General features: G+C 37.6%; 1 protein-coding gene and 1 pseudogene across 4 annotated transcripts in view; both read right to left on the reverse strand.

Moving 5' to 3' along the window:
* AK9 (adenylate kinase 9) overlaps positions 1–13,761 on the reverse strand; it is a 141,439-nt gene that overhangs the window by 31,521 nt on the left and 96,157 nt on the right. For all 4 annotated transcript variants that reach the window (XM_042986929.1, XM_007078737.3, XM_042986928.1 and 1 more), the window contains exons 29-30: positions 3,280–3,486; positions 2,473–2,691 (exon numbers count right to left, since the gene is read on the reverse strand). In XM_042986929.1, coding sequence (XP_042842863.1) covers positions 2,473–2,691; positions 3,280–3,486 — 426 coding nt within the window. The remainder of the gene's footprint in view (positions 1–2,472; positions 2,692–3,279; positions 3,487–13,761) is intronic.
* On the reverse strand, positions 4,042–12,213 carry LOC102970977 (annotated as a pseudogene).

Below are 13,761 nucleotides of genomic sequence, written 5' to 3' on the forward strand. Positions count from 1 at the left end.
AGGGCCTTTCAGAAGGGAAAGGTTAAGTGAGGTCATAAGAGTGGGGCCCTAATCCAACGAGACTGGTGTCTTATATGAAGAGGAAGAGACACCAGGAGTACATAAGCACAGAGGAAAGGCCATGTGAGGACATAGTGAGAAGGTGGTCATCTTCAAGCCAGGAAGAGAGGCCTCACCAGAAAACTATCTCTGCTGGCAATTTGACCTTGGATTTTCAGCCTCTAGAACTGTGAGAAAATAAATTTCTGTTGTCTAAGCCACCTAGTCTGTGGTACTTTGTTATAGCAGCCTGAGTAGACTAACACAGATGGGGTCCTGGGCTATGTTTGGGGACATAGTGGTAGGACAAATCCTATAGGTTTCTCTTCCACATTTTATATAGGCAAAATCCCACTCACGTAAATATCCAGAGCAGCCACAAAAGGGAAAAATACCTAAAAGGCAGCTTAAGGTACAGATATGGAAGGATTGGGAGGAGTGGTTCCACATCTGTTTATTTGTTCAAGATGACAAATGGGTCATTAATAAAGTCAGGTTTGGATATCATTTTTAGAGCATTAGATGGCTAAGTATCGGCCCATACTTGACAAAGTAGGTATGAAGCAATGTGATTCAAGATTGCTCCTTCCCCAAAGCTACACCAGGACAGTTGTCACAGGTCAATGGTATTGTCAACATTATCATTCTTGGGCTGGAGTGAAGTTCATGGCTGGGAGTAAGTGCTAGGTATAAGAAGAAACTCAGGGGTGGTGTAGGAATGTCTGCTCTGTCTTACACTTGGTAATACAAAAAGCTGAAAGTTTAATGATTCTATTTCAAATTCCCAGATTAAATGAGAGTCCTTACAGCAGTTTCTGCTGTTGCTCAAAATATCTAGCATGTATCCTTTCTCCTATGTAGGTCAGAATACCCATAGTGTCATCAGATCAGAATATCGAACTGTCATGCACCCAGAAAGATTCCCAACAGCCCTGAGAAATGATTATTTATATGCTTAAACCCTTCTTATGACCATGCACTCATTTCTCTATAACACATTTTTGTACAATTCTAATTATATTTAGACATGAAACCTTCCTCCCTAAATAGGGTTCTGACTTTGTCTGCTTCTTCCCCTTTCTCACTCATCTCAGAGAAAGGGCATGACTATCTTTCAAAAGTTTTCCAGGCCATTCTAATGCTTAACTCTATCCAATTCTCTATGGAGGACACTGCCATATGTTTCTATATTCCAGCATGATATTTGAAAAGGTTTCTCTTGACATCCTATGTATGGTTAAGATAAAGAAGATAGCACAATTAAGTAAAATTGAAACTGATTGTGTCAATACAGCCAAGAAGGAGGTTTCAAGTAACATGCACATGGCTCCTTTTTGGATCCCATCCTCCAAAATACTTTTTATCAGTGACCAATAATAGTAATATGTATTAATAACAATAACTTTTATTGAACACTTACAAAAAACAAAACACTGTTGTAAGCACTTTATAGTAATTAACTCATTTAATCATTGTAACAATACTATAAGGTAGGAAACTATTCTTATTCCCATTATGCAAATAGGAATGACTGAGAGGTTAAATGATTTGTGCAAGGTCACTAATAAATGGTGGCAGAGGCCATGATCTTCACCACTGTGCTATATCATTGATGGAAATAAAAAGGTACACTGATCAAGTGAATAGGTAACTATCACATGACATTCTTTTATTGTCTTTATGGCACTTAATACTATCTTTCAAGAATATACTTTTCTGTTTATTTACTTATGCCCATCCTCACTCCCCAGTCCAACTAGAATGTAAGCTCCATGACAAAAGAAACCTTTCGTTCACTACTCTGTTCCCAGGACTAGAACAGTGGCTGGAACGGTCTTAGTTAAGATTTGTTGAAAATCATCCCACATGTGAGGCTAGTGAATTCCAACTGGAGTAAATCTGTCCACGTGCATAAAAATATTGTACTTAGAATGCTTGTTATGAACATCAATGTCACATTTCATATTGTGTCTCACACTGTATACTCTTTATACTCTCGTTTTTGATCACAGTGGCCTGTTGGTATTATTCTTTCAGGGTCTTAGTACAGAACTAGGTCTTAGTACAAGGTCTTAGGCCTGGTTCCATTAAAGAATGAAAGAGGTTAAATGACTTGCCTAAAATTAGGTAACAAATTAGTACCAGAGCTCAGCTCTTTAGATGTGTCCTTTGAAAATATTTCTACTACCCATCTTCTTCTGCTACCAAGTTAAAACCAAGTTGGAATTGTGTTATCTCTCCAGATATACATGAAAGAAATTAAACCCTTTGATTACTTTTCAGATGTCAGAAAATTAAAACAATCACGTTTTTATAGCTAGTTGAGTACTGTACAATGCTTACAATTTTTGAAATTATCCTGTCTTCTTCTTAGACATACTTAACAAAAATAAAAGAAAGAACACAGCTTTCAGGTGCATTTGCCGACATTACCTTTACAGGGTCCCAGTAGCCAAATGCACTTATATGCTTATAGGTGTAGTTCAGCATTTTCTGGGCAAGGTGTGATGCTATTGGATAACATTTTTCAAAAATGCTCTCACGATTCTCTACCAGTGGTTTCAGTTTCATATTCAAACTATATTGTACGATATGGATTTTCCGAGCTCCATTAATGAGAATTACTGGTATCGTAAGCTTCTCACATTCATCCTGATGAAAAACAAATAAAAAAACCAAATATTAAAAAATTTTTTTTTGATGTGTATTCATTTTTGAAAGACAGAGAGAGACAGAGCACAAGCAGGGGTAGGGCAGAGAGAGAGGGGGGGCACACAATCTGAAGCAGGCTCCAGGCTCCAGGCTCTGAGCTGTCAGCACAGAGCCCGATGCCGGGCTCAAACTCATGAACCGCAAGATCATGACTTGAGCTGAAGTTGGACACCCAATGTAGTGAGCCACCCAGGTGCCCCAAACCAAATATTTTTAATGAGACCAAGTCTGGTCACAGCATATACACATTGCTGGTAACTGACCACTTCGGTCAAGAGAATAAATATTTTTCAGCTTCTGAGTGACTGCATATTGGCAGTTAAAACTTTTGACTCTCTGTGGCTTCCACGTTGCCCTTGAGTTATTAATTTGTTTTCATAATTGCAAGCGGTGCTGGCAAAAGGGAAGATAGTCCTAAGATACACATTTCTTTTGAAATGTCAAAAAGAAACCAAGACATAAACCAACTACACTTCTTTCATTCTCAAATGTTACATTGTGAATTATGAAAAAAGGAAAAGTAATAACCTGTATTACTTGTAAATTATTCATATCTGTTTCAAATTTTTCTCCCAGTTCACCTCTCAGGCGTTCAAGTGCATCAATTTCCTGTTCTTCATCTTCCTCACTCATCACTTCCTCATCTTTTGGAAATTCATCTTCAAGGATGTTGTCAATATCATCTTCCTCTTCTTCAGGCTCTTCTTCACTAAAATCTTCATCTTCCCTATGTGTCTAAGGAAGAAAATGTTCTCTTTTACTATACAGATAGAATATGCACCAAATGACTCTGCTAACTAATCATCTGGAATATTTTATGTCACTGGATATTGGTTGGTATGGAATGGCAACATTTATTTAGTAACATAGTAAAGTTTTAAATATATGGCACCCAGAAATTTAATTCCTTCAAGATTCTGACAACATACTGATCACATAGTAAATACATAAACAAGATATTAAATGCTATTTATGTCTATGGTTGCCAGAAAGTTCCGTTTGTTTGTTTGTTTGTTTGTTTGTTTAGAGTCTTTATTTTACTTGCAGTTAGGTAACAAAGTCATGTTAGTTTCAGGTGTATAATACAGTGATTCAGCAATTCCATACATCACCCAGTGCTCATGACAAGTGCACTCCTTAATCCCCATGACCCCTTTAATCCATCCCTTCCACCCACCTCCCTCTGGTAATCATGTTTGTTCTCTATAATTAAGAATCTGTTTCTTCTTCTTCCCCCCACCTCCTCAGGTGGTTGACATCTTTATTGCTTTGGAGGTGGGGGGCAGGTGCTCAGCAGTTCTTAGTGGGGTGCTTCCTTTTCACCATCACAGGCTTCTGGTGAGAAGGATGGCACTGGTCCTGCAAATGGCAGCCGTGTGCAGATCTGGACAGTACTTGTTTTTGCGGGTCATGTGCTTGATGCTGCTGAGAGTGGCCCAGACATTCTTGTTAGTGGTGGTCCGCATGTAGGAGGCAGTGGGTTTTCGCTGGCCAAATCTCTACTTCATGACCATTACGTCTTTGCCATAGGCTGCTGCCTCCAAACCCACAGTCTTGTGGTGAATCAGCCCATTTGGTGGAAGGTGTCTCGAGCCTTCAGGTTATTGGGCTGGGTGCTGGATGTCTGCATGTTCTTCTTGATTAGAAAACTGGAGCAGTTCTGCATGACCAACCATTCAGGTGGGCGGACAGGGCAGCAGCTCCTCTCACTACTGCCTGGGGAAGTCAGAAAGAGCCCGAGTTTGTTTCTTGATTTGTCTCTCTCTGTTTTTTCTTTGCTCATTTGTTTTGTTTCTTGAGTTCCACATGTGACTAAAATCATATGGTATTTGTCTTCCTCTGACTGGTTTATTTTGCTTAGCATTAGAGTCTCTAGCCCCATCCATGAAGGTTACATGTATTTGAAAGTCACTCAAAATGGATAACTCAGTCACTAGCTGTTGTCAGTTTGGACAAGATCAGTTTCCTCACCTGTAAAATAGGAATAACAAAGTACCTATCTCACAGGGATGGTGGGAGCATTAAATTACTTAATACATGTAAAGTGTCTGGCACATGGCAAGCATGAAATGATAGCTATTATAGCTATTATTGTGCCATTATAGCTATTATTTGCCACTTTGTATAAAGCACTGTATTAATAGAACAGTTACATGCCCTTTAGGAGTTTATAGTCCATCTGAAGAAAGGAGAATAATACACAAATGACTGTTAAAGACCCATGGCAGGATGTTGGTACTAAGTGGTGCCATATAGGCGTTAACATTTGCCTTTAACATAGAGGCTCCTGGGCCGCCTCCACACTCTTCTCCCAGAAGTATTCCTTGTATCAGTTGGAGCACTGCCTTCCAGTTGGAAACCTGTAAGTTTTCCTTACTCCTTGCTCTCCATTACTGCACATCCAGTTTCCAAGGACTGTTATCCTAAACAACGCCCTACATTCTCTCCTTTCCAGTTACCCTCACCCCCACTGTTTGCCTTTTCATTTTCTGATGCCTGCAATCTCCTGCTTATCCTGCTGTTTCCTAATCTTTCTATTGATTAGACCCTGGTTTGTTTGTTTATTTATTTATTTATTTATTTATTTATTTATATCTAATTTATTGTCAAATTGGCTAACATACAGAGTGTACAGTGTGCTCTTGGCTTTGGGGGTAGATTCCTATGATTCATCGCTTACATACAACACCCAGTGCTCATCCCAACAAGTGCCCTCCTCAATGCCCATCACCCATTTTCTCCTCTCCCCTGCCCCCACCATCAATCTTCAGTTTGTTATCTGTATTTAAGAGTCTCTTAGAGTTTGCCTCCCTCCCTTTCTGTTTGTAACAATTTTTCCCCCTTCCCCTCCCCCATGGTTTTCTGTTGAGTTTCTCCAGTTCCACATATGAGTGAAAACATGGTATCTGTCTTTCTCTGACTGACTTATTTCACTTAGCATAATATCCTCCAGTTCCATCCACATTGCTGCAAATGGCAGGATTTCATTCTTTCTCATTGCCGAGTAGTGTTCTGTTGTATACATAAAACACATCTTCTTTATCCATTCATCAGTTGATGGGCACGTATAGCTTTTTCCATAATTTGGCTACTGTTGAAAGCGCTGCTATAAACATGTGCCCCTATGACTCAGCACCCTTGTATCCTTTGGATAAATTCCTAGCAGTGCTATTGCTGGGTCATAGGGTAGTTCTATTTTTAGTTTTTTGAGGAACCTCCACGCTGTTTTCCAGAGTGGCTGCACCAGCTTGCATTCCCACCAACAGTGCAAGAGGGTTCTCGTTTCTCCACATCCTCCCCAGCATTTGTTGTTTCCTGAGTTGTTAATTTTAGCCACCCTGACTGGTGTGAGATGGTATCTCATTGTGGTTTTGATTTGTATTTCCCTGATGATGAGTGATGTTGAACATCTTTTCATATGTCTGTTGGCCATCTGGATGTCTTCTTTGGAAAAGTGTCTATTCATGTCTTCTGCCCATTTCTTCACTGGATTATTTATTTTTGGGGTGTTGAGTTTGGTAAGTTCTTTATAGATTTTGGATACTAACCCTTTATCCAATATGTCATTTGCAAATATCTTTTCCCATTCTATCGGTTGCCTTTTAGTTTTGTTGATTGTTTCCTTTGCAGTGCAGAAGCTTTTTATCTTGATGAGGTCCCAATAGTTCAGTTTTGCTTTTAATTTCCTTGCCTTTGGAGATGTGTCAAGCAAGAAATTATTGAGGCTGAGGTCAAAGAGGTTGATGCCTGTTTTCTCCTCTAGGGTTTTGATGGTTTCCTGTCTCACGTTTAGTAGACCCTGGTTCCTTTAAAGAGCACCTGGAGCTGGAATTTGGCCTTGCAAGTGCAGGGAGGAGGATGAGAGGGTCCCTTCCTGCTCTGTGCCCAGGCTCCTCCCTCTCCAAAAGAAGCTTGGATATGGGGCAGTGTTTCTCAGTTCTGGTTCTTTTTTTATTTAAATTTTGAAGCCATTTGGTTCTTTTATCACTTTTTCCTTTTCCTTATCCTTTGACAATTAAAAAAAAATCTTCAGATTTGATTTTCTAAGGATTATTGGAAGTATGGTGGGATGAGTCCACACTGCAAATGAGAGATGTCTCAGTTGCAGATCTTGGCTCAACTTAATAGCTCTTCCAACTTATTTGTTAATTAAAAAAAATTAAACTATGTAAGTTTAAACATAGATTCATTTTTGTTAAAAAGATAAAATTATACAGCATTGTATAGGGTAAAAAAAATCTCCCTTCACACTCCCATCTCTATTTCCACTTTCCTACCTAGAAATAATTTTGGTTAACAATTTGGTTAAGATCCTTTTAGATGTTTACACCCACACACACCCACACAAAATTATATTTATACATATTGTACAACTTGCTTTTTAAAAATATAATTTAGCAATGCATTTAAGTTTCTTTCCATATAAAAACATATATCTCATCATTCTTAGCCATTCTTGCATTTTAAAAAGGTTGGTGGTTTTTTGTTTTTTTTTGTTTGTTTGTTTTTGTTTTTGTTTTTTTTTTTTTGGTTGTTATGGGAAAACCAGTTTAGGAAATAACAAAGTAAACAGTGAAAGGTAGACACTTTTGACCCTTGTGATATTTGTTTTCTCTCTTATATTAGTGATGATGAGGGATTTGGCTAACTTACATTTCTCTTCTTTTCTTTCTCTTCTGCCTATCCCCCAGTGTTAGTCATATTTTTAATTCTTTAATTCTGCAACTGAGTGCCTATAACTTTAAATATTATCTCCAAATTTCTCTTGAGCTATTACTTCTAGATATATGTTTTGATTCCCCACAATTCAAGAGAATGTCCTTACTCTTCTTTCCTCTTTTCTCTCTCTTCAGTTTCTAAATTTCCATCTCCAGCATTACCACATTTACATTCCTGTCCTATGATTGTTTTTAAGTAGCACTTAGGTATTTAGTGCTTTATGCAAAAATTGATTCTAAGAATTGAAAGCAAATAAAGAGTGATTAATTCTGAAAATTGAAACCCAGTAAACAGCACCTGCCATATTGTAATTATATAACCTTTATTCACAACACCCACAGATAGTGACAGAGGGGATGCAACTCTATATCAACAAACATGTACCATTTTGAGGAAAATGTCTAAAGTATCAATGTCAAACATTGTATTTTCTTATTATGCAAAATAATGCATAATTTAATTTGTCCCATATGTGGATAATGCTTTTCTTGTCCCCCACCCCCACCCCATATTTCTGGTTTGGTTTTGTTTTTTAGATGGAAGAAGTATTATTCATAAAAATCAATTGGTGACTTTTTTCAGGAAGAATATACAGAAGGCTAATTTTCAAAGATCTTAATTATCTAAAAATATTTCCATTTCATCCTCATACATTATAAATAGTTAAAAATCATTTTCATTCAGAATTTTGAAGGCATTGTTTTTGTCTTCCATCATCCAGTATTGTTGGTGAAAAATCTGACACAAAACTTATCCACATTCCTTTGTAGCTATCTTTTCTTCATTTTAGAAACAGTTAAAATCTCTTTATAATTAGCAATCTCAAATTTCATGAGAGTGTGTCTAACGTACATCTCTTTTAACTTGTTCTGTTCGGTATTCATTGAGCCCTTTCAATTTGAAGATCCTCTGCTCTCTTCAATACTGGGGACATTTCTTTCAATATTTTAAAGATTATTTCCTCCTATATTAGCTCTCTTTTCATTTTTTTTCTTTTTGAATGCAAATTAGATGTTGATCCTCCTGGACTGACCCCACATATCTCCAGTTTTTCTTTCATATTTTCTATTTCTTGTATTTTTGTTCCATATTTGAGAAACTCCTTTGGCTTTTACTTCTAATTTTTCTCTTCAACTTTTTAAGAACTGCTTATTTATTTTTGAGAGAGACAGAGAGCACGTGTGTGAGCATAGGCCATCCATGCAAGTGGGGGAGGGGCAGAGAAAGGGGCAGAGGATTCGAAGTGGCCTCTGTGTTGACAGAGCTATGCCGCGCTTGAACTCAAACTGAGATCATGACCTGAGCCTGCGTCAGATGCTTAACCAACTGAGCCAGCCTCTATTAAACTTTTAATTAATTTAATTTACATGAAACATTTTAGCTTCTGTGAACTCTTTTTTGCTTTCTGATTTTTTATAGCATCCTGTTTTTTGTTTTATGGATACAAGTTCTTGAATTTTCTTAGGGAGATTGGAATTTTTTAAATGTTTAGTAAGGTTTTCTGAATTGCCTATTCATTTTAGGGTCAGTTGTTCTGTTCATCTTGTTGCTCCTTTGTGTTGATAATTTTTCTCAAGTATATGGTAATCCTTGGTTGTTCATCCATTTTTATGAATGGAGGACCAAGTTGCTTAATTCAAAGCAACTTCAAACTCTGGGTGGTGAGCAGGGCAGGTTGTATTGTGCTTCCATTTAAGATGTGAGAATGAGAAGAGGTGGGCAGGTTGGATCTTGCTCCAAAAGATGAAGGACACCAACCAACATCCCTGGCACTTATTATCTTCTAGGCAGATTATTTGCTTCAGAAATTATTTGCCTTTTTTTCCCCATGGGGGCAGATGTCATTGTTACATAAGGAGATGGTGGGGCAGCCTTAAATAATTTTTGTGCAGTTAATTATCCTGGACTTAATAGATAATCAAATTATGTGCACATAATGAGTTCTGTCCTTACTTTTCAACATGTATGCTATTTCTTTTTTTTTCTTGTATTACTTTCACTAGTTTCTTTAGTACAATGTTGAATTTTTTTAAAGGTTAATATCCTAAAAATCTCCACAGGTTAATTCTTCCTAGGGAAAAAATTTTTATTTTTCCATAAATGGCAACTTGATCTTGAAACAGTGCTTTTTTTTTTTTTCCTGATAAATTATAGCTTTTAGGCCTTATGTTAGGAGATATATCTTCTAAAGTTCATGGTCTCAGAGATCTGCCTCTAGTATGAAGGAATAAGTTAATTTAGCCTCTAGCAGATAATAACCATAAACCATGAACACCCCTCCCCCCACCCCAACACACACACACACACACACACACACACACACACACACACCACTTTCTCCCACTCATTTAAGAAGCTCTGGAGAGTAAACAAAGGCAGATTTTGGAAAGCAGCAAAAATTTGGAGTGAGCAGTTGGTTAAAGGTGAATTCTCTGATTTTGTGCCCTTGCTCAGAGGGCAGCCTCCATTAGAGTGGTGGTGGCACAGGGAGACTAAAATTCTGATAGGAAACTTTAGTGTCTTTCCAGCTGGAGCAACCAGAGGAAGGAGACACAACCAGGATACCGGAGAGTGAGGGTAAACTTCAGAATTGAGAGAACCAGAGAAGGAAACAACAAATTAGTTTATACAGACTTTCCACATCTCTGAACCATGCACATATGGACTGTTTGAGAACAGTATAAATTGAATTGTTAGTATGACAGAGTTTACAGGCTTGGTCTTACCAAATAAATTGCCTGCTAAAACAAAAACACTCGTGGAGCTGTCTAACAGAATTCAGAATCTACATAACATGACACTCATAATTCAAAAGTTATAATAATCCAAAATTATTCAAAGTATAAAGGATCATGAGACATGACCCATTCTCATAAGAAATGATATCAACAAATACCCACTCCAGGTACTAGAGTTACAAAACAAGAACTTTAAAGCAGTTGTTATCCCTATGACCAATGAGGAAGAGGAAAATACACTCATAATAAATGAAAAGATAAGAAATCTCAGGAGGGGAATAAAAACAAACCAAAATGTAAAGTAGAACTAAAAAAATACAATATTTGAAATTAAAAAAAATATCAGATGGATTTAATAGACTGGAGATGATAAAGGAAAGAATCAGTGAATTTGAAGATAGATCAAAATAAATTATCAAACTTAAAGAAGAGAGAAAAAAGATTGAAAAAATGAACAGTCCCAAGATCATGTAGCACAATAGTGAGTGATCTAACCTATGTGAAATTGATTTTCAGAAGGAGACAGAGAGCAAGTAGGACAGAAAAAGTATTTGAAGAAATAATGTCCAAAGTTTCCCCCAATTTAGTTAAAGACACACATTTATGGATTAAAGAAGCTTAGTCAACCCCAAACTAGATAAATATAAAGAAAATGACCTGTTGGCATATCATAATCACACCATTGAAAAAGATTTCTTGGCTGAAAGCAGCCAAGAAAAATCATACAGGAAAACAATTCAGATGACCACATTCTTCTCATCCCTCTGATTTCCCTCACACCAGAGGGATGAATAAAGAACAACAGAAAAGGTTAAATATCTGGATAAATGTAAAGGAAGATTTATTTTCCTCTCAATATATTTAAAATACATATGACTATTTAAAACAAAAACTATATATTTTTTTTCTTATGGAGTTTATAATCCACTTGGTTGTAAAACAAATGACCACTAGAACATACAGGATATTGGTGGGTGTAACTGAATTTATACAGTCACAGCTTTCTACACTATTACATGGAATAATATTGACTCTAAGTAGAGTGGGAAAAGGAAAGGATGTATATGTAATAGAGAGCAACCATTAAAAAAACACAGAGAGGTATAACTAAAAAGCCAAAAGATAAATAAAATGGATTCCTAAAATACATTCAACCAATCCCAGAGAAGGCTGGCAAGGGAAAAGAAAAAAGAAAGGGGACAACAGGAAACAAAACTCATGGTCTCTGAAAAACAGGGCTAGCTTTGGGGTAAACTGTCTCATAGCTTTCTAGCAGTACCAGAAAGTAGGGGCAAGGCTATAACTGAGTAGAAGGTTATGCCAGGAGGGTGGTAGAGGTTACAGTCAGAACGCTTACAACTAGGGAGGAAATGAGATAGGCAGAAATAGAGGAGAAGTGAAAGACTTGTCAGAGTTCTGAGGCTTCCCAATACAGATGCATGTTAGTCAGACACTAGATTCCCTTACGATACATGGCTGGTGGTGGGGGGGGTGCTGGAGGGTGAGGTTGTCTTCTAAATCTGGATTTTGAGATACTATTCCAAACCGTTTGTTTTCAAAACCTTAAAACTCAAGCACTGGGAGATTATGGGAGTGCTGAATCACTATATTGTACACCTGAAACTAATATTACACTGTATGTTAACTAATGAGAATTTAAATAAAAACTTAAAAAGAACTCAATCCCCAGCCTGTACCCTCCGCCCACCCTCCCACCCAACCTTAGCTTTCTGCTCCATCCCAAAGTGCTCTCTGCACATAGACCTGGGGGCCTATACACCCTGCCTTCTCCCTAGAAGGCCTCAAGAATGGTCTTGGCCTGGTGCTTGGTCCTTAACCTTGTTTCAACCTCATTTGGACCCTGGCTTCGGCTTCCCCTTAGTACTTACGGTATTTATCTGAATTAACTATTTATCTGGGTGTAGTCCCTCACCATTCTGCTGACTTGCAGCCCTGGCTCACTATACTGGCTGTTTCTGGCTTTCTCCTGTCTGTGGCTACGCATAACTTGACAGAAGAGACTGAGGCACCAGAGAAGGAGCCAGCGAACAACAGGAAGAGAACCAAGATTCTGAAGCAAGAAATAGGAGTAGAAGCAAGGCCTCTGAGGAGCTGGAAAGTATGCAAACTAAACATGAGAAGGGGTTGGCTTAGAGATTATTCATCAGTCACACTTGGAGACTAAAATTCCACAAGATGGCAACATTTTCCTATGAAATTAATGAAGTAGCTCCCTTGAGACTAAAATCATTTCTAATGTTAAAAAAAGTCGGAAAAAAATCAGACAGTAAGGGCAATGATCTTTGTGAAGGATGAGAAGACAAACCTGGGAGGGGCTTTATTTGTACGTGGTTCCCCAATTTGTTATGAAAAGGTGAGTAATGGAGCTGCATATCCTATACAAAAGGCAAATGATGAGAAGGTCTCTGTTCTTTTGAAAGCAAGCCCCAGCATCTATGCAGAGTCAGGAAGTCACATTAACTGGTTATAGTGATCACACTGCGTGAACCTAGACATGCTACATTTTGTTTAGTCTTTCTTTGTCTGAGGTAGTAGCAGGACATATAAAATTCTCATCAAAGAAATTTTAAAAGGTCAATACACAGTTTTCATCTTTGATTCACCAAAAATCTCAGGAATTATCTTCCCAAAGTCGGTTTGTGTAAATTAATTGTGTGAGCTACATAGCCAATTTTGTGAAAGATCAAGTCTTGGGAGAGCTAACTTATAAAAACCTACTTATGGGTGCCTGGATGGCTCAGTCAGTTAAGTGCCCAACTCAGGTCATAATCTCATGGTTTCGCGAGGGTGAGCCCCCATCGAGCTCTGTGCTGACAGTGTGGAGGCTGCTTGAGATTCTTTCTCTCCCTCTGCCCCTGCCCCACTTGTGTGCTCTCTCTCACTCTAAATAAATAAATGAACATTTAAAAAAACCACGATTTAATTTATAAGATAGAATATTGAATTTTTAAATGAAAAATAGCAAGAAATCCCACCATTCTAATGTTAACAAATAGAAAAATGATAAATCAAGAACATTTAAAATTTATCCTGAAAACTGATTTTCTTAAGAAAAAGATTTACATTGTTGCACTATATGCTAACTTGGATTTAATTAACAAATAAATTAAATAAAAATTTAAAAAAAGAAAAAGATTTAATTAAAGAATAAGGGGGAAAAGTTACAGAAAGGGAGGGAGACAAACCATAAGAGACTCTTGGATACTGAGAACAAACTGAGGGTTGATGGGGGGTAGGAGAGAGGGGAAAATGGGTGATGGGGCATTTGAGGGCACTTGTTGGGATGACCACTGGGTGTTGTATGGAAACCAATTTGTCAATAAATGCTACTTTAAAAAAAAGAATAGCAGGGAAGGGAAATTAAAGTATTATTAATTCAGGAAACTAGATATTGTTAATTTTGTTCCATTTTACAACGAAAAAGCCTAAGCTCAGAGAGATTAAGAAACCTGCTCAAGGTTATACAACAGCAACAAAACAACTGGTGAGTGCCTACTATGTGTCAGCACTATGTGAGGCACTGGAGAGCCAG

Source organism: Panthera tigris, chromosome B2 (assembly GCF_018350195.1).
Source record: "Panthera tigris isolate Pti1 chromosome B2, P.tigris_Pti1_mat1.1, whole genome shotgun sequence".
Lineage (NCBI taxonomy): Eukaryota > Metazoa > Chordata > Mammalia > Carnivora > Felidae > Panthera > Panthera tigris.